The sequence below is a fragment of the Leptopilina boulardi genome, unplaced genomic scaffold (assembly GCF_019393585.1).
Source record: "Leptopilina boulardi isolate dan_hultmark-lab unplaced genomic scaffold, ZJU_Lbou_2.1 LbouV2_165, whole genome shotgun sequence".
NCBI lineage: Eukaryota > Metazoa > Arthropoda > Insecta > Hymenoptera > Figitidae > Leptopilina > Leptopilina boulardi.
In genome coordinates this window covers 4,699,962-4,719,247 of record NW_026137713.1, presented here as the reverse complement: position 1 = coordinate 4,719,247, position 19,286 = coordinate 4,699,962, and the positions used below count along the sequence as shown (strand labels likewise).

The window sequence follows — 19,286 nt, the reverse complement described above, 5'->3', positions numbered from 1 at the left end:
ACCTGAAAGAAGGTAGTAGCCTAATTGGACGTGAAGACAGGGTCTCGTGTTAATTATTTAATCCAGAGAAACGAAATTCCATTTTTGAGAAAATGTCTGGAGTCACTGGAAAAAAAATAGAAAACATTTTTTAGTAAAATAGACAAAAATTCAAGTCAACAACAATAAAACAAAAAAAAAATGATTAAAATAATTTAAAATAAATTTGCAAAAAATTATTAATTAATAATATTAATACTGAAAATAGTAAAAATTTAACTGTTTACTGATTTATAAATAACGAAGATAATTCGTACAACAATATTAATTTTTTATGACAAATTTCTTCAATACGTGACCAAATTTTCTTCCATGAGTGGACAGAAGGGAAAAATGGTTAACGGGGAACAAAGTTATGGATACATGCCTTGCCCTTTACATGACACAGGTAAGCTTTTTTTTTTATTATAAGTATAATTTTACTTATTTATCATTAATTATTATTAAAATTTCTATTTTTTTTTCAGTTCGTTTTAAATATTTTTTGTATTTCGAATTAATTAAACATAATTAACGATAAAAAATAAATTTCAATTATCGAAAAACTTTTTAATGACAGAATTGCATATAAAAAGAATTTTTTTTTTCCAAATTATATAATAATATAGTGTTCAAAGCATTAAAACCAGATGTGATGTAAAAAATGAAATTGTAAAATTTACGATTCAAGTGTTATTATCACAAAATTACAAACACGTGCTACATGCAATACATTATTTTTACTCCACTTTAAAAAAAAAAAAAAACTGTTTCACATCTGCTAAAAATATTAAGATAATAATTTTTTGAAAAAAATTTTATTTAGGTAATATGCAATGTATATTTTTTATTAATCATAAAAAAAAGAATCATGAATTTTATTGAAGAAATAAATAATTTAAAAAACATTTTCTTTTATCAAATTTCATATAAAAATTGAAATCACCATCTGTGATATAAAAAATTCAAATTTATGAATTCAAAATTTCAGAATGAGAATTGTTACATGATTTTTATAATATTATTCAATAATTTGAAATTTAAAAATTTATTTCAAATTTTCATTGAATAAAAGACAAAATTTAAGAATAAAACGTGTGAGAGAAAATTGAAACTATTTAAGAATTTTATAATAAAAGTGTCACGGAGAAAAATTAAGAAAAAAGATTGATATTTTCAATTTTTCCGGAAAATAGAAAAAATATATTAATATATTTCACTGATACTTAACGAGTCACCGAAACACCTTGAATTATTTATAAAGACGCGGTACAGCCAGATACTATAAATATCGTCGATAACTTTAACTCCGTAGACGAATGCCAAAAGTAAATCACAAAAAAAAAAAAATAAATATATATCGCAAAAAGTACAATGACAATCGGATATTGTGAATATAAATAATTATGAGAATTTATCCCCAAAAATAAAACGAAAAGAAATTATAAAATTATCGCAAAATGACTATTTAATATTATTATTATTATTATTATTATTATTATTATCACATCAAAAATTATAAATTAAAGATTTTAATTTTTGAAATGTCATCTACAAATATTACAAAATTATAATTGTGGTATTTAAAAAAAAAATTATAATTTAATTAAATTTTCATAACAAAAAAATTTCTTTTTTTTTTTTGTTATAAAAATTTCGTTTCATTTCAAAAATTAGAGATCTTTTATTTTAAAAGGGATTTCAAAACCAAAAGAAGATTAAAAATAAAAAAGAACAAAATAAATTATACGAGAAAAGGAATTAAAGTTTAAAAGGAGAATTAAAATTTGAAAAATAGGATCTACAAATAAACAGCATACAAAATAAAGATATACTGAAAAATTAGCGAAACAAAAGTCAAAGGTAAAAGGAATTAAAGTCTAAAATGAAATTGTAAAAAGTAGAATCAAAAATAAAAAAAAGAGAATTAAAATCTAAAAAAAAAAAAAAAAAATTAGAACCACAAATATTAAATCTACTGGAAAAATGTTACAAAATGTCAAGGGTAATATTAAGGTATTAAGGACTAACTAATTATACACAATATAAAATGGGATTCGAGATAGTGTTTTCATATGATTTAATAATTGGCACTTTTTTCAAAAACAATAAATAAAATTACTTATTAAAATACTAAAAGTTCCAAGTTCAGCAAAATTTGGCTAGACACACGGGCAACTATATAGACTCTATTTTTTTTTTCTTCGACGAGTATACAAAAATTCAAGTTGTGCCAGAAAGCAAAAGGCAATCAGTATACATAATAAATTTCTTTTTTATTAAATTCAGTTTTCAAAGTCACTTTTCTTTCTTTTTCCGCAAACTCAGGATTCTTAATAAAAATAATAATAATAATAATAAATTAATTGTAAATAAATAAATCAATTATTATTAATTATAATATGATTAAATTTAATTAAAATTGTATATGAAGATAATTAAATTTGTTTTTCATTTAAAAATAAAGAATTTTTTTTTTAAACTTAAAGGGCATAAGTGAAAAATAATTAAAATTCTTATATAAAAGTTAAATGTATTTTAAGTTTTTCATATTTTATTATCAAAAGATATAATGTAAGTGTCCGCGAAGAGAAAATGTAATTTTTTTTTTCATACTCGTAAAGATAACAGAATTATTATTCTCATAAAATGATCTCGCGTAGAAATAAAACATGAGCAAAATAAATTTAAGCACATGGACTTCCGTTTTATTTTATTCGCGCGGTTTTACTTCAAGTTTTCACACGTTGTTGTATATATCTATGAATCACTAAATTTTTATACATTTTCAACTATGCGCCTCGTTTTAACTGGTTGAAACTAGTTTTAACTTCAATTTTTTCGTGAAGCAAAGAAATGTTCAAAAAAAAAATATCTATTGTGTAATTTTTAAATTTAGATTATTTTAAAATAAAAATTAAATGTTTTTTTTTTATTAATTAATTACAATAAAATTTATAAATTACAAATTTTTGATTTAAAATACAAAAGAATAGTTTTTAAATTTGAAAAATTATTCTCTTTTTTTTTCAAGAAAAGAAAATGATTTTTATCACTTTAATGATTAACGATTGTATACGCGATAATTCAAATTTTGCGTGTTATATCAACTTTCGTCGCTCATTAAAAAGCGTTATTTTAAAAGTTGTTTTTTTTTCGCGTTCATTTATTCAAATTATTTATACAACTTTGGCGACAAAAAAAATAATTAATATCATTTTGATTAAAATCTAAATGATAAAAATCTCCCAATATTGATTTATCATTTCACGAAAATCATTTTTCCTTTCTTATTTTTTCCTATACATAAAAATATAATCACAGAATAAAGTGTGAAAAATTTCCATTCTATTTTAAAATTATTCAAAACATAAAATATATATATATTTTTTTTAAATATAGAAAGCAAATATTTTGACAGAATTTTTTTTTTAGGAAAAATATTTAATTTGTAAAATTTGTTTATTAATACCGCTAATTTTTTGTGCTTCAGAAAATTTTCAATTCTGGGCAAAATAAATATATAATTAAATTGAGGAAATTAATTTATAAATACACTTAAAAAAAAATTAATTGATTTAAATAATCGGTTACTTATCAAAAAAAAAAAAATTATTTGTATCAAATAAAAATTATTTGGTTCAAGTAAATATTTATTTGATAATTGTCAAGTAACCAATTATTTGCATCAAATAAATTTTTTTTCAGTGACATAATTTAATTAAAATAAATTTAATTAATTTCATAGTTATATGATTATTAATTTTTCAATTTAAGGCAACAGTTGCTATGACAATTGTTACCTTGGCAACGATTGATATCGTAACCGTTGCTATGGTAACAATTGTCATAGCAACATTTAATTTAGTGATTGTTACCATAGCAACCGTTGCTAATAATTATAATTAATAAATTGTAATTAATAAATTTTAATGAATAATTAAAATTATTTAAATAATAATAAAAAAAAAAAATTTTTTTTTAACGTGAAAAAAAAATATTTTCTTCATTTTAATAAATTAAATAAATTTTTTTAAATTATGAATAAAATTTTTTTGGGAATATAAATATAAATTGAAGCTATATAAGTAGAAATCCGGAGCAACGGTGCGCCCCACCCACCCACCCTGGAAGCGACGCGACGCCTCGAGCGGCCAGTATGTCTCGGCACTTTACGCGTAAAGCTCTTTTACCCAAAGTTTATATCAATTTTTATCATTTCCCATATTAAGTGTAATATTGTAAATATATATATATTTTTTTTCCCCTAACACAAGAAAAAGGATTATTATAAATATAAACTCATGGTTAGCTTTGAGAAAAAAATTCATCGTGAGCTAAGGGAATTTTCCGGGACCTCAAATAATAATACAAAGAGTGTACAATTATTATTCAACGCGTTTCGAAAAGGAAAAAAAGCCTACTCAGGGACATCAGAGTTGCCCGTGAATATTTCAAATCGAATCGATCCACGTTTTAAATAATAAAAAAAAAAAAAAAAAAAACACGTGCAATATGTGCTTAGTATTTATGTTCATTCGTTTATTATTATTATTATTTCGATCGTTTTTACTGATTCTACGTCACAGTCATTTCACTTGATGTATATATATATACAATTAAATAGTCACACGAAACAAAAAAAATTAATTTATTTTTTGATTTGAAAGGCACGCTTCAAAAATTGGTCTCACATTTTCCCACGTATGAATTTTTGCCCGTTTTTTTTAATACATGTTTTATTGTACAATGTATTTGCACCTTTAATGTGTTTTAACAGATTTTTTTATAGTGTTAGTCAATTGTTTTATTATATTTTGTGTATTAATTGTATTATATGTCAAAAAAAAAGAATAAAATAACAATTATGAGATTCTTTGAATTTTATATGGAAATTTCATATTTTTCTATAAAATACAACAATGTATTAATTTTTTAAAAAGATTAATAATTTATTCTTTGAAATTATATTATTATTTTTATTTACTATTATTTATTATTATTATTATTATTATTAATATTATTATTATTGAAACCCAACTTTTAATGGTTGAAAATATTAAAAATAAAATTATTTACTCCAACATTTTTTAAAGTGATAATTTTTTTTTTCTTAAATATATATTTATAATTTTCTTTTTATAAATTGTATGCCAAAAAATTAATAACTAGTTATATTCAGTTAACAGAGCCTAGATCAAGCTGAATTAGTTATTTTGGGAAATGAATATTATTAATTTAACTAATTTTCAAATATTTTCTTCAATTATTAAAAACTATAATTTTAATCTCTATTTCTTTAGAATTAAATTTATAATAATTAATATTCTATATTATAATTTTTTATCAATAAAACAAAATTGTTACAAACTTTTACAATTAATTAAAAATATGAATAAAAATAATAATAATAAGTTATAATATTCTGAAGAAATAAAAAATTTAATATTATTTACATCAATTTTTATTGATTAAAAAAAAAAAAAATTTTAACTAAAATAGCCTCTGTGTCGACGACCCAAATACAAAATAAAATATTGTATATGAAATTTTCATTGTTCTATTTTTATGTAAATTTTAATGTATCGTTTTTCACTCGAAGGACCTTTGAAACGATCAATTGTTTTATTGATTTTTCTTTTAAACAGAAAGACCATATATAAGAAAAATTCTATGGCAAAAAAAATTGTTCAATAAATAAAGATTTTTGTTTTTAAAAAACATACATGAATTAGAATAATTCAATTCCAATAAAATGAAATAGAAAATAAAACAAAATTTTTTATATTATTTTATACTAAGAAAAAAATATTTTTTTTTTTTTCAATTTACGATTTAAGAGAATACATTGTTGTTATGTGTGATATAAAATATATAAATAGATTTTCGAAGAAAAATAATAAATATTGAAAAATGAATTTTTTTTTTTATAAATGACGGAGCCCTAATGGCCCCTCCCCCCTTAGTATATGTAAATTTCCATTAAAATTTAATAAATCTCTGTATGATATAAATATACATTCTTGTACGTGTTCTGCCGGAAATTACCAACCATTTTTCAAATGAAGTTTCTCAAATGTAATACCATTTATCCTGAAGGACACTTTATATGTACACCAACATTAAAAACCAATATTTCAAAATATTATGCAAAAATATAAAATAAAAAAAAAAATTTTTATTTGAAAAAATGAAAAAAAGAATTTTTAAAAAGAAAACTAAAAACTATAAAAACGAAGAGCTTTATAAAATTTACAGACAGATTAGTGAATAAATTATTATATCTTTAGATGCGGAAATAGTCTGGACAGTAAATATATTTACAAAAAAAAAAGAAGTTTAAGGACAAATTATTATTATAAAGTTTAAAAAATATTTTCATACTTTTAAACGAAAAAAAAGGAAGTTTGTTCTTTAAATATCAAGTTATGTAATAAATTTAAAAGTAAATTAAAACTTTGAATAGGAGAATTTTTTGTTCCAGCGTACACATATTTCCGGTCACGAGTTGTAAAAAGATAGTCTCTATTATCCATTTTGTTCAAAGAAAATACAACAAAGGTCGAACACGTGTTACACACTATTCTAAGTAAACAAATGTAAATCGATTTCCCTAGGTATATATTCATATTAATTTTATAGTTGATATACGCGAGGTGATATAGAAATAAAGTCATATTATATTTTTTATTCAATACTTTTTTCATAAATTTTTATCAAAATTTTATTTTAATCTCTAAATTTTGAATTAAATTTTTCCAAATTTTTTTTTTATACATTCATATTTATTTAATATGTTAAATATTTTAATATTAAATCTTTAAATTATCCCCAAAATATTAATTAAATAGAATAATTAAATGAATATTAATTAAAGTAAAATATTTTTAAATTCTAAATATTAATTGTCACGCATCCCTTCTAATTATTCATAATTTGTCTTTTCAATTTAAATAAATTTCATCTAACATTTTTTAAAAAAGCTTTTAAAATTTTTTAAATTAATTAATTTTCTTTTTTTAAAAAATAAAATTGAATGCAAATCAATTTAAAAATCTATGAAACTAAAGTTGGTAATTTCCGGTAAACTGTTTTCAGGCTAAAATAGTGCTTTTATAAACTTTAAGGTCGCCTTTATAATGTTGATTAATAATAAATAATAAAAGTCGAGAAAGGAAAGTTGTTTTTTTTAAGATTAGAACTTTTAAAAGAAAATTGTTTCCTTATTTGTTAACTTTTTTGAGTTTATCTTGATTATATCGGACAATCAACTTCCTGTTTTAATAAAGTGAAATGTGTTTTTGGCTTTTTTTTCGAAAATTTTAAATGAATTAAAAAAAAATTGAAAAAAACGGTTAAATTTTTTTTTTAATTTTAGTTTACACGTAAAATATACGAGGACGAGACCTATCATACGCAGTAATATATCGTGAATAAAAGCCGTTATCTTCAGATCAATTCAAAAGACATTAATTTATGTATACATCGATTAGAACATGAAATTGTCCCTTCAAAATTGTCCTGATTTCAAACTTCATCATGACAATTTTATTTATTTTTTTTTTTAATAACAAAAAATGATCAATTCATAAAAGCTTTTATACGAAAATAATTGAGGAATATAGTTTCTTGCTATTTATAGATTTTTTTTTTAATTTTCATTCAAAAAATTTGTTTTAAATAAATATTTTACGTAATTTATATATTTGGTATGAAATTTTAGATTTATTAATTAACCAAAATAAAATACTCACTGTGAATTTCCTATGTCATTAGGATTTTTTTTGCTCCAAAAATACGCGAATCTTTCCTCTTGTTCCAATTGCCCTTAAAATAGATAATAATTAATAATTTTCTAACTCTTAGTGTTTATAAAAAGAATTTTTTTTTCAAATAAAAAAAGTAAAACATTTTTTTTTAATTAACTAAATAGTATTTAACGTAATTTCTATATTCGATACGAAATTTTAGATTTATTAATTAAACAAAATAAAATACTCACTGTGAATTTCGGTTTCTTGGTAGAAATACGAAATTTTTTTCTCCAAAAAAAACGAATCTTTCCTCTTGGTCCATTTACCTATCAAAAAAAATAATAATTAATAATTTTCTAATTTTTCGTGCTTTTAAAAATAATTTTTATAATATTCCTCAAATTTTAATTTGTACAAATTTTTAATTGATAGAATTTTCGCCGAATTTTCATTTATCTAAACAAAAAATCGACAGAAAAAAATTTCAGTGCAATTTTAAAAATTGAACAATTACAATTTTGATAATTTTTAATTGGTCAATTTTTTTTTAAATTGCACCGCAATTTTTCTGTCGATTATTTCTTTGGATATTTGTAATTTCGGAAAATTAGACGCCTTAAAAAAATCTATCAATTAAAAATTCAAATTACATAAAATTCGATTAAATTAAAATTCTTTTTAGAAAAGTCAAATAATGTAAAGTAAAAATTCGGTTACTAAAAATTTTGTTACATAAAAATTCATATATAAAAAAAAAAAAACTTGAAATTTTAATTCGGAAAATGAAAATTCGTCTAAAAAAAATAATTATTTCTAATAAAATATTTCAAAATTCAAATTAATGGGAAATTAATTTCATTATTTTGAATTTACACCATAATTTTTTTTTGAATACATTGGAATTTGAGAAATTTGTCCGTGACACTGTTGATAATTGTAACTCATATAATGTGTTCATACAATTCATGCGCATCGTTCAACTGCGACGAATTTCGCGCGTAGCAAAGAAAACTATATCTAGAGTCGAGGACGCGAACGAGGCTAGTGTAATGCACGCAAAGCATGCTCTTGCCAGTAGTGCCCGGTAAAAGCTCTAGGAAGCTTTTGTATATATACAAAAAATTATATACAAAACACGTTTCGTGTATATATTTTTTTTTTATATTCATTTCTAGTTTAAATTATATTGTGATATTTTAATCATATAAAAAAAAATGCATTTTGGTGAAAAAAAAAACTTCCCTTATTTTCTAATTGGCCAATTAGTGTAAAGAAAGAAAAAAGAAAAAGAAAAAAAATGTTTTCTTTAATTTCGATCTGGAGAAAGCGGCTGACTGATATACTGACCATTATCCCTGCGTGCGTCTGATTATAACCAACAAACGTCAATTTATACTACTGTTCGCTTAGTACTCGACCTTTACTACTCGTCTCACTATGTAACACTTTCACTACTTATTTTTTTTACCCTTGTTTTTTTTTTCATTTTCACAAAAAAAAATCAATATAGAGCACCGAATATTTTTCACTTTTTTTTTTTGGAAAATAACATAATAAATGTATAATTATCTTTGATTATATTATTTCTATTCATTGTTGCCAAAAATTTGAATTAGTCAAAAAAATGAAAAATTAACCCACAATTTTAACTAAAGATTATTATTTATTTGACTAATTTAAAATTTTTAAATTATAAAAATTTTTTCCCTAAATTTTTTATTTAACATAATTTTCACTTATTGCCGAAATTAAAAACTATTTAATAGTAATAAAAAAGTAAATAATTTTTTATTGAGAAATAAATATTTAAATTTAGAAAAATAAATGAATTAGTAATAAAAAATTCGGTTTTTTGTTTTTAAAATTTGGAATAAAAATTAGGTTAAATAATAAATTATTGGGAAAAATATGTAAAAAAAACAAAATAATTACAAAAGTCATATAAATAATTGTCAGTGCACTGATAAATTGTTATTGCAAAATTTACTGTAAATAGAATAATATTTATTATCAATAATTAGTTATAATATATTTATTTCTCAAGTAAAATATTATTTTTTCTTAATTTTTCAATTATAGAGAAATATTAATTAGTTTAAAAAAAGAAATTTTAATTTCATGAAAGAAGAAATTATGATTAATTAAAAGAAAAGAAAAAAAAAAAAGAGTTTTCTCTGTGTGTGTATCAGGGTCAGAATATATAATCGTTAATCTAGGATGTCACTCAATGAATTCCAGCGAGGAATCTTTCAATTAATTCAATTTCTCTATTTCATAACAATGATAATATCAAAGTTACAAATATCATAAATAATTTTTTTTTTAATAAAAAAAAACTAAATATAAGAATTTTTTTCATTTTTTATAATTAAATAAAAATGATAAGATATTAATTGTAATTATATTTTTTTAAATATAAACCAACTAGTGAAAATTAAATGACAACAACGTATGTACAAAGCAGCAGCTTATTGATTGCGTTGCCAAGAAAAAAGATAAAAACAAATCCAATACAATTAAGTATTACTCATATATATAAATATACGAGTTGTACATTTTTTTTTTCGCAAACAGATAATTAATAGTTATTCTCACTTTTAATCAATAATTCAAGTTTTTACTACTATTGAAAATATTTTAAAAAAATACTTTTCTTTATTATTTTATACATATGAAATTAAAACACTTTTTGAAATTAGAACGAAAAAAAAAATTTATTTCAGATTATTACTATTATTATGATTATTACTTTTCTTTTAAGTTTCATTGACTAAATGAGATGTAAAAATTATATTCTTTATTTAAAATGCTTGAATTAGCGACGTGACAAAAATTAAAATATTTTAATTTTCAAATCTCTGAAATATTTATATATTATCAGATTTTTTTAAAATTAATTAATTGGCCTACTTAAAAAAAAAATTTTCTTTCTTTTTTTTTATTAAAAATGAATTCGGAAATTATTCGATGCTCTATTTTTCAATAAATTGCACAACAATGACATTCACCTAACAAATGACTAACGCGCTTTTTTTCAATATCCTCTATATGTGAAATTTCCCCAGTGATATTTACAAGCACTGCTGCTAATCTACAAAACAAAAAAAAAAAAAAGAAAAAAAAAACTGAAAACCATGTCAACGTTAATGTGTCTGCTATAAATGTCTCTGTGTATATAAATCTAGCACAGGGCTGTCCAAGAACATAAAAAAAAAAGAAAAAAGAAAAAATTAATCCAAAAGTGAATGGCCTCGGATGGAATTTAATTATTCTGGGACAGGCCTGATCTAGCAGACTCCCTCCCTCCCCCCTCACAACGGTCAATGGACCGTAAAAGTGTGAAAATCCAATAAAAAAAAAAAAAAAAAAAAAAATTTTTGAGTGATATAAAAATCATCAATTGGATTCAATCATGAATCTTATGTTCCGTAAGAATTTCGCGGGCGAAAGGGGTCCTGGCTCTGGCGAGAGGACAGGTGGGTCTGGATGTGGGCCAGGATTAGGCGGTGGAGGGGATAGCGTTGGGTCCGGTGGTGGTAGAGGTTTGGGACGTACAGGCGCTGTTGGTGCTAATCGTGGTCCAATTCTTCGTAGTCGTGAATTTGGCTATTCCATGGATAATGATCATTCGAGTTACACATATCGCACTCATTTATTCCTATCGCCTCCTGCAGGTGGTGCAATTGATGAACACACTGAGAGATTCGGCCCAGGACCAAGGCGCAATTCAGGTCCACATGTTGTTAAATGGGGCGGTGGCGCCGGTGCCAATCCAAATAAACGGAAACCAAGTGTTAATCAAAAGGATGTCAACGAATGCACAATGCCAACTGCCTCAAGACAGGTGAAATCATTATTATTAAATTCAATTTCTGAAAATTTCAATAATAATTATTATATAATAATAATAAAATGCTTGCTCTACTGTTCTAACTTGAAGTTTGTATTTTCTGATTTCACGTGTTTTTTGAATTGTAATTTGTGTCAAATTTTGAAAATTCTTTTTCACATTTTTGCCAAAGTTGTATAATTCTATTTCCAAATTTCGGAATTAGTTTCTTTAAAATTCCAAATTCAAATATTCAATTCACGAAGCTGAAGTATCAACGACATTTTTTTTAAATTTATATATTGACCCTAAATTACATATATTTATTGTAGGCGGAATAATTAAAGCCGCCCGGATATTATAATTAAAATTTCTACAGCGGTATTCGTTGGCCCCTGGTACCTTAAAGATCATTTTTTTAAAAATAAATTTTTTCAAATTACTATATATATATCTTGTAGGAAATTTTCCGGCGCATCTTTATTCTCATCATAAATTTTATTTGTAACAGTTTTTGAGAAAAAATCTAAATTTTTTATAAAATTACTTTTAATTAAAATTTTTACTTTAATTCGTTCTAAAATGAAAATTTCTGAATAATAATTCTTCATTTTTTAATTAGAAAAAAAGTTATTATTTTTTTTTCTTGCTCAGTGTTAGAATAGGGATTTATATTTTTCAAACGCTTCGTTTATGTATAGGAAATTTTCCTTCAAGACAAAAGTGATTTTTAGAAAAATTTAATTTTTTTGCATTTTTCTTAAAAACTGTTACAAATACAAAAAAATTTATGAAAAGAAAAAAGATGCGCCAGTAAATTTCGTACAAGATAGTAATTTTTTAAATATTTTTGTTGATAAACATTGCGTACTTCAGCTTCGTTTTAATTCTATTAAATATTAATTATATAAACATATAATTTTCATTAAATATATAATAATAATAATAATAATAATAATAATAATAAGTAATAATTTTCTAATAAATTTAAATTATTATTGATATTAATTTTAATTTCTTTATAACAATTGCATACTCAATTTAGCGCGTTTAACTTTCCTAGTTTTAAATAAAACATTCGAATATTAATAAATAAAATTTTAAAACACGAAACAAAAATATTTACCTGTAAAAATAATTGCGGAATTATTATTTTAACGAATTTTATATCACAGTAAAAATCTGAGCTCAATAATCCGGCTATCTGAATTTTATTTAATTCAAAATGGATCCTGATTTGTATTTAAGTCAAAGATAAATTGACAATTTTTATCAAATAACAAGTAAATTATTCATAAAAATATGAATTTATTATTCATTGCACTTGGAAAAACTTGAATATATGTTTATAATGCCGATTTTTTGGTAAACAGATTTTTAGGTTAGGAACTTGTAAATCAACAGACATGCCAACCTACGAAAAAATTAACGACGCTACTTTTCTGAAAACCAATATTGGCTCGAAATTCAAAAAAAAAATTTTGTATAATTATAAAATTAACATTATTATTTAAAAAAAAAATAAAACAAAAAAAAAGCCCAGCTTTTTACTGTAATTAGATATAATTATTTTTTATACAATTTTTCCAATTATCATTTTTAACAAAATTGTTTAAAACAAATTTTTAATTAACAAAATTTTTATTTTATAGAATTTCTCATTAACAAATTTTTATTTTAAAAAAATTTCAATTCAATCGAATATTGAGCAGAATTTTTAAATTTCAAATTCATACGAATTTATATTTTTGCTACAAATTTCCATTTATCCGAAATTTTTCGCATTTTTGGTCATTTGTAATTTTGGACAAATTAAAATTCGGGGAATTGGAATTTTTGTCATTTAAAAATTCGAATCACAAAAAAATTCGATTGAATGAAAATTCGATTAAATAAAAATTCTTTTAAATTAAAAATCATATAAAATAAATGTAAAATAAAAATTCGGTATATACAAATTTTGTTAAATAAAAATTCGTAAAAAAAAAAGAAATTCCGTCAAATGTTAATTAAAAAAAAAAAGGAAAATTCGTCTAAAAAATAATTATTTCTGATAAAATACTACAAAATGAAAATTCGATTTTTTTTCCGTGAATAAAGAAAATTAAAAATATCTATTATATAAATTTATATATAATGTAATCCATAATCCTTTTTTGATTGAAAAGCATATTGAATTCGTTGTTAATATATTTAAATTATAATAATTGTATTTTATTCATAAAATGGGAATCGATTTTTATTATTATATGAAGAGAAGTAAAATGTCGACATAATGAAATAATAATTTCAATTTTTACTGAAAATTATGTAAAAAAAAAAATTTTTTTTTAATATTCTCGCACAATATTGAAAAAATAAAAAATCGATTGAAACAATTTCTAAAACTAAATTTCGATTTTTCTTTTTTTTGCTCCAACTTTTTGAATTGAAAAATTAAACTTTATTTTAATGTCAAGGACGACGCATAAGAAAGTTGAAAATTATATTCATGCTGATAATTGTAGTGAAATTATTTTTGTCACTAATTGAAGGTGATTTTAAATTGACGCGACAATAAAGAAAGGGCTTTTGTAACATAGAAATACTAATTTTTGCTATATAGAAATTAAATAGAACAGAAAATAGAGAAGATACCAAATGGCAGAATTCTAATATATGGGACGTTCCATGTCAACCGGATCAGTGCTCTGTACATAATTGTATGGGATCAATTGAAACGTTTAAGGTCTTAAAATGTTCATCTCGAAGTACTTTAATAATTACAATATGGCCTTTTTAAAAATTCAAAAAGGCGGCCGAATTATGACACATTATATGGCTGAAATGTAGAAAATGTATAATTAAAACATTATTTAAGAAGCAAAAAATGTTCGAATTAAATTGATCACCAACAGTGCTAGGGGTTTACAGAATTAAAAAATGCTGACATTTTTCAAAATTTTTAATAATACAAAATTGCAGATCCAAAATGGAGGAATAGTTTTAAAAATATGACTCAATTTACTCGAAACTTAGGACTCGGGGGTTTTTGGGGTCGCTGATTACAAATCTGAACTCAGTTGTCAAAAATACAAAATGGCGGATCCAATATGGCGGGCTGTTTAAAAAAAAATTACCCAAATCATTCGAAACTTGTGACTCGGGGGTTTTTGGGGTCGCTGATTACGAATCCGATGATAGTTTTCAAATTCAAAATGGCAGATCTAATATGGCGACTAACTTTTATAAAATTAATTAAATTCACTTGAAGATTGTCACTCGGGGGTTTTTGGGGTCGTTGATTACAAATCTAAACTAAGATTTCAAAAATACAAAATGGCGGATCCAATATGGCGAACTGTTTTAAAAAAAATTATCCAATTCACTCGAAACTTGTGACTCGGTGGTTTTTGGGGTCGCTGATTACAAATCTGAACTCAATTTTAAAAATACAACATGGCGGATCCAATATGGATGGGCTGTTTTAAAAAAAATTACCCAATTCACTCCAAACTTGTGACTCGGGAGTGTAAAACAAGTTTCGAGTGAATTGGGTTATTTTTTGAAAAACAGTTCGCCATATTGGATCCGCCATTTTGAATTTTTGAAAACTATTATCGGATTCGTAATCAGCGACCCCAAAAACTCTTGAGTGGCAATTTTCAAGTGAATTTAATTAATTTTATAAAAGTTAGTCGCCATATTAGATCCGCCATTTTGAATTTGAAAACTATCATCGGATTCGTAATCAGCGACCCCAAAAACCCCCGAGTCATAAGTTTTGAGTGAATTGGGTAATTTTTTTATAAAAACAGCCTGCCATATTGGATCCGCCATTTTGTATTTTTGACAACTGAGTTCAGATTTGTAATCAGCGACCCCAAAAACCCCCGAGTCCTAAGTTTCGAGTAAATTGAGTCATATTTTTAAAACTATTCCTCCATTTTGGATCTGCAATTTTGTATTATTGAAAATTTTGAAAAATGTCAGCATTTTTTAATTCTGTAAACCCCTAGCACTGTTGGTGATCAATTTAATTCGAACATTTTTTGCTTCTTAAATAATGTTTTAATTATACATTTTCTACATTTCAGCCATATAATGTGTCATAATTCGGCCGCCTTTTTGAATTTTTAAAAAGGCCATATTGTAATTATTAAAGTACTTCGAGATGAACATTTTAAGACCTTAAACGTTTCAATTGATCCCATACAATTATGTACAGAGCACTGATCCGGTTGACATGGAACGTCCCATATATATATATATATATATACGAACTTGCATTTACCGCACGGGCAACGCACACGCGATGTTGATATTTATTGCAACTGCATGCTTCACTACTATACTAGAAATTTCATTGCAATTCGTATTTGGCGAAACTTAAAAAGGACATTTTACGACTATGACAATAAATTATTTTACTTCATTAATTACATTTTTTTAAATTATTTTCTATAAATTAGTGGGTGTTTATAAAATTTGATGAAAAAAAATCCCACACCAAGAGAAAACTCTTTTAAAATAAAAAAAAAAAATATTTCTAAAAAGAATAGAAAAAAAAAATAAATACAAATTTTGAAAGAAGAATAATTACTAAAAATAAAATAAATAAATTTTGAATATTCTAAAACTGATATTTTACAGGTGTCATTTACTGGTAATAGAACAATGGGAACATATACACCGTTAGTGGTTTCGGGAAATAGTCCACCACGAGGTGAACCAATTTCTTTAGCAACATTGGAAAAAGATTGCTTCATCATTCCCCTTGCTGCCCTAGAAAGATTTCTGCCTGCAGGAGTGCCGGTATGTGCATATTAAATAATTAAAATTCAATTTAAACCCCATCACTTTTCAGCTATATATAAGTTATCTAGAAAAGTTTGTCTATTACTGCAAAAAAAAAAAGAAAAACCTCTTTCTTATATTATCAGAATTAAAAATTAATTTTTAAAAAAATCGTATAATAAAACCAAATCCACTTTTTGGCTGAAGTCAATAATAATAATTACATTGGAAAAAAGATTTATTCAATTCAAATAATCGACTATTATCAAATAAAAAAAAATATATTGAATAAATAAATATTTACCTGGGCAAATAATTTTTTGAAACCACACACGGAGAGAAATCTGCTGCGATTTGCGCATGAGCATGTCCATAGGAATATAGCATGGACACTTCCAAGCAAAAACCATAAGATTCCATCTGAATATCAGGTGAGACTCATACAATAATACCTCGCTCACTTAGGATTTTTGCTTGAAAGCGTCTGTTACTATATTCCTAAGGACATGCTCATGCGTAAATCGCACCAGATTTCTCTCCGTGCATAATTAAATAAATGAATAATTTATAATAAAAAATAAATTAATAATTTATAATAAAAAATAAATTAATAGTTTATAGTAAAATAATTAAACCAAATTAAATAAACTGTATTTAAAATTAAATATTTATTTGATAATAAAGTAATCGATTATTTGAATTGAATTTTTTTTTATTAATTAATTTTTAATCCAGTTAAAATTTTTCAATAAAATATAAAGAAATATTGAAATTAATTATTAATTATTAATTACCTAGCATGCGCCTATCACCGATAAAAAAAGGCCTGGAAGTCCACTATCAATTTTAGAAGTTGAGGATCCAAAACAATGTGTTTTGGCACATTTTATGACACCTCTGGAACCATTGGATCCAATTGTCGAGTCACCGGTAGCCAAGCCATTGGTATTGCAACGTGACACTGCCGCAGAATTAGTCGCCGAAATTGCCCCATCAGCCTCACAAAGTATTCTACTCACAAACATGGAGAGAAATGGTAACAAAATATTAATATTCAATTTTTATTATACAAAAAAATATTTTCTATTTTAATTTTAAATCACATTTTTTTTTCTATATAGAAATTAATTTTATTAATTTTCACAGCGGACTTTCCATTTATCAGTTACTATCTAATAAATAAGCAGACAACTGATATTTTGGAATTTTATCAAGAAGTTCAATGTGCAGCGTTAAGAAAATTTGATCCTAGAGATTTGCGATATGCAGCTAATCATAATTTGGATTTATTTAATGAAGTTGCAACAATTGCTAGACCACCATTAGAACCACCAGGTGGAAGACCACCAATACCGTCCACTGGTTATATTGTTTCAATATTCAAAGTATTCGAAGGTGACGATGGAGTTAAATTTGAACAAAATTGGCTCTACTGGACAGGTAAAAAAAAAAAATTATTATTTTAAATACGAAAAAAAAAAATGAAATTATTTTCAGGAGCTCGAATGATGTATCGATATCTGCCAAAATCAGTCGGTCTAAGACGCATCACACTTCACAAATCAATGTCTCAGGGTGACAAAATGTATTTATTAATCTGCGAATGTTCACAATTACAAGATAATCTCTCAGCAGCTGCAATTTTATTGCCAGCACTTAGAGCTCGTTTATGTGGTTACATTGGCCTTTATAGACCTTCAGTCTGTTTTTAAAAAAATAATTCTCTTCGAAAAAATTTTAATTCTCATCAGTTTTATACTCGAGAAGAAATGCCTAAAAATCCTTGCTTTATCGATTGCAACAATGTCAAAAAAACCAATTACTATCGCATTAAGATTTACTATTAAAAAAAATAGGCGACAAATTTTTACACACTTATAATATACGTAATATTAATTGCAAACATATCATACATTCGAAAAAACTGTGATATTCGATGATACATATATATATATCACAAGTACTTCAATATTTAATATATATATATTAAATCTTTCAATGAATAATATAGATTTTAAAACAAAAGAAAAATTTTCATTCTTTGAAAATTTTTATATAGAAAAACTTTATTCTCTGTTACTGTTCACTTTGTTATTAGTTTATATAGAAAATTTTAGAAATTTAGTGAATTTTTCTTGTTAAAAAAAAAAGCTCACGAGTTTGTAACAAAAATTTCGATAGGCAAAAAAAAATTGCTTTCAGATTATTGAATTTTAAAAATTAAGGTCGTACATCCGGGAAATTCGTAGAAATATCAAGGAAAAATTTTTTATTTACACGAAATTTAAAAGAAATTTGTTTTTTCCAAAATTCTTATTTCGCCAAAATATATTTAATTCAAATAAAAAAGAAAAAAATAATCATTGCACTGAAAAAATAAAACTGAATTTAACAAAAAAAATTTAAGTTTTAAATTAAATAAATAAACAATAATAATAATAATCGATTAAAAATCAAATTTTAATTAATTTAAATAAAATATTAAATTAATTTAAAATTTTTTCACATTTTGAAAAAGAAAATCCCAGCTGCACAGCCTTAATAATAAAAAGAAAAATATATCTATAATTTCTATTAAGTCTAATCAATTTCTAAAAAAGAGGAAATAAAATTGAGATTACAAATTTCTATCATGTAGTGAAATCTATCTTGAAACAATTTTGTCAATCCAGTCAAGATTTTATTCGAAAAATATTCTAGGATTTTAGAAAATAAAAAATTTCCATAGTGACAAAAAGTTAGCGAATTATTATTATTATAAGGTGTTTTTGCAGAAGAAGAAAAAGAAATATCTATTTAGAGAAAAAGAAGAAAAGTGAAGTTATAGTGTGACTTGGCATTTTAGTACAAAAAAAGAGAAAATTAGTTTATAAGCTTAATTGCCTACAGACAATAGTTAGAAAATATTG

At 23.6% G+C, this 19,286-nt stretch overlaps 1 protein-coding gene across 5 annotated transcripts; it reads left to right on the top strand.

Annotated features, from left to right (window-relative positions):
* Positions 1-217: 217 nt before the first annotated feature.
* Positions 218-19,239, top strand: LOC127277205 (uncharacterized). Of its 5 annotated transcripts, none has more exons than XM_051298105.1 (6): positions 218-427; positions 11,206-11,616; positions 16,234-16,395; positions 17,176-17,413; positions 17,524-17,817; positions 17,875-19,239. In XM_051298105.1, the coding sequence occupies exons 1-6, from the start codon at positions 395-397 to the stop codon at positions 18,087-18,089; spliced, it is 1,353 nt and encodes a 450-aa protein (XP_051154062.1). In that variant the 5' UTR covers positions 218-394; the 3' UTR covers positions 18,090-19,239. The 5 variants fall into 5 exon arrangements, with proteins under 5 accessions (XP_051154062.1, XP_051154064.1, XP_051154061.1 ...); XM_051298107.1 differs by having other exon boundaries at positions 220-427; positions 11,447-11,616; XM_051298104.1 differs by lacking the exon at positions 218-427 and adding an exon at positions 4,279-4,463.
* The last annotated feature ends 47 nt before the right edge of the window (positions 19,240-19,286 follow it).

What these genes read in the sequence shown, in the direction of transcription:
- LOC127277205 (XM_051298104.1), top strand. Translation starts at nt 4,323, where the DNA reads ATGGTTAGCTTTGAGAAAAAAATTCATCGTGAGCTAAGGGAATTTTCC. An exon ending in TTCTGCCTGCAGGAGTGCCG is followed by an intron (nt 16,396 to 17,175) that starts GTATGTGCATAT and finishes TTAATTACCTAG; the next exon opens with CATGCGCCTATCACCGATAA. An exon ending in CACAAACATGGAGAGAAATG is followed by an intron (nt 17,414 to 17,523) that starts GTAACAAAATAT and finishes TAATTTTCACAG; the next exon opens with CGGACTTTCCATTTATCAGT.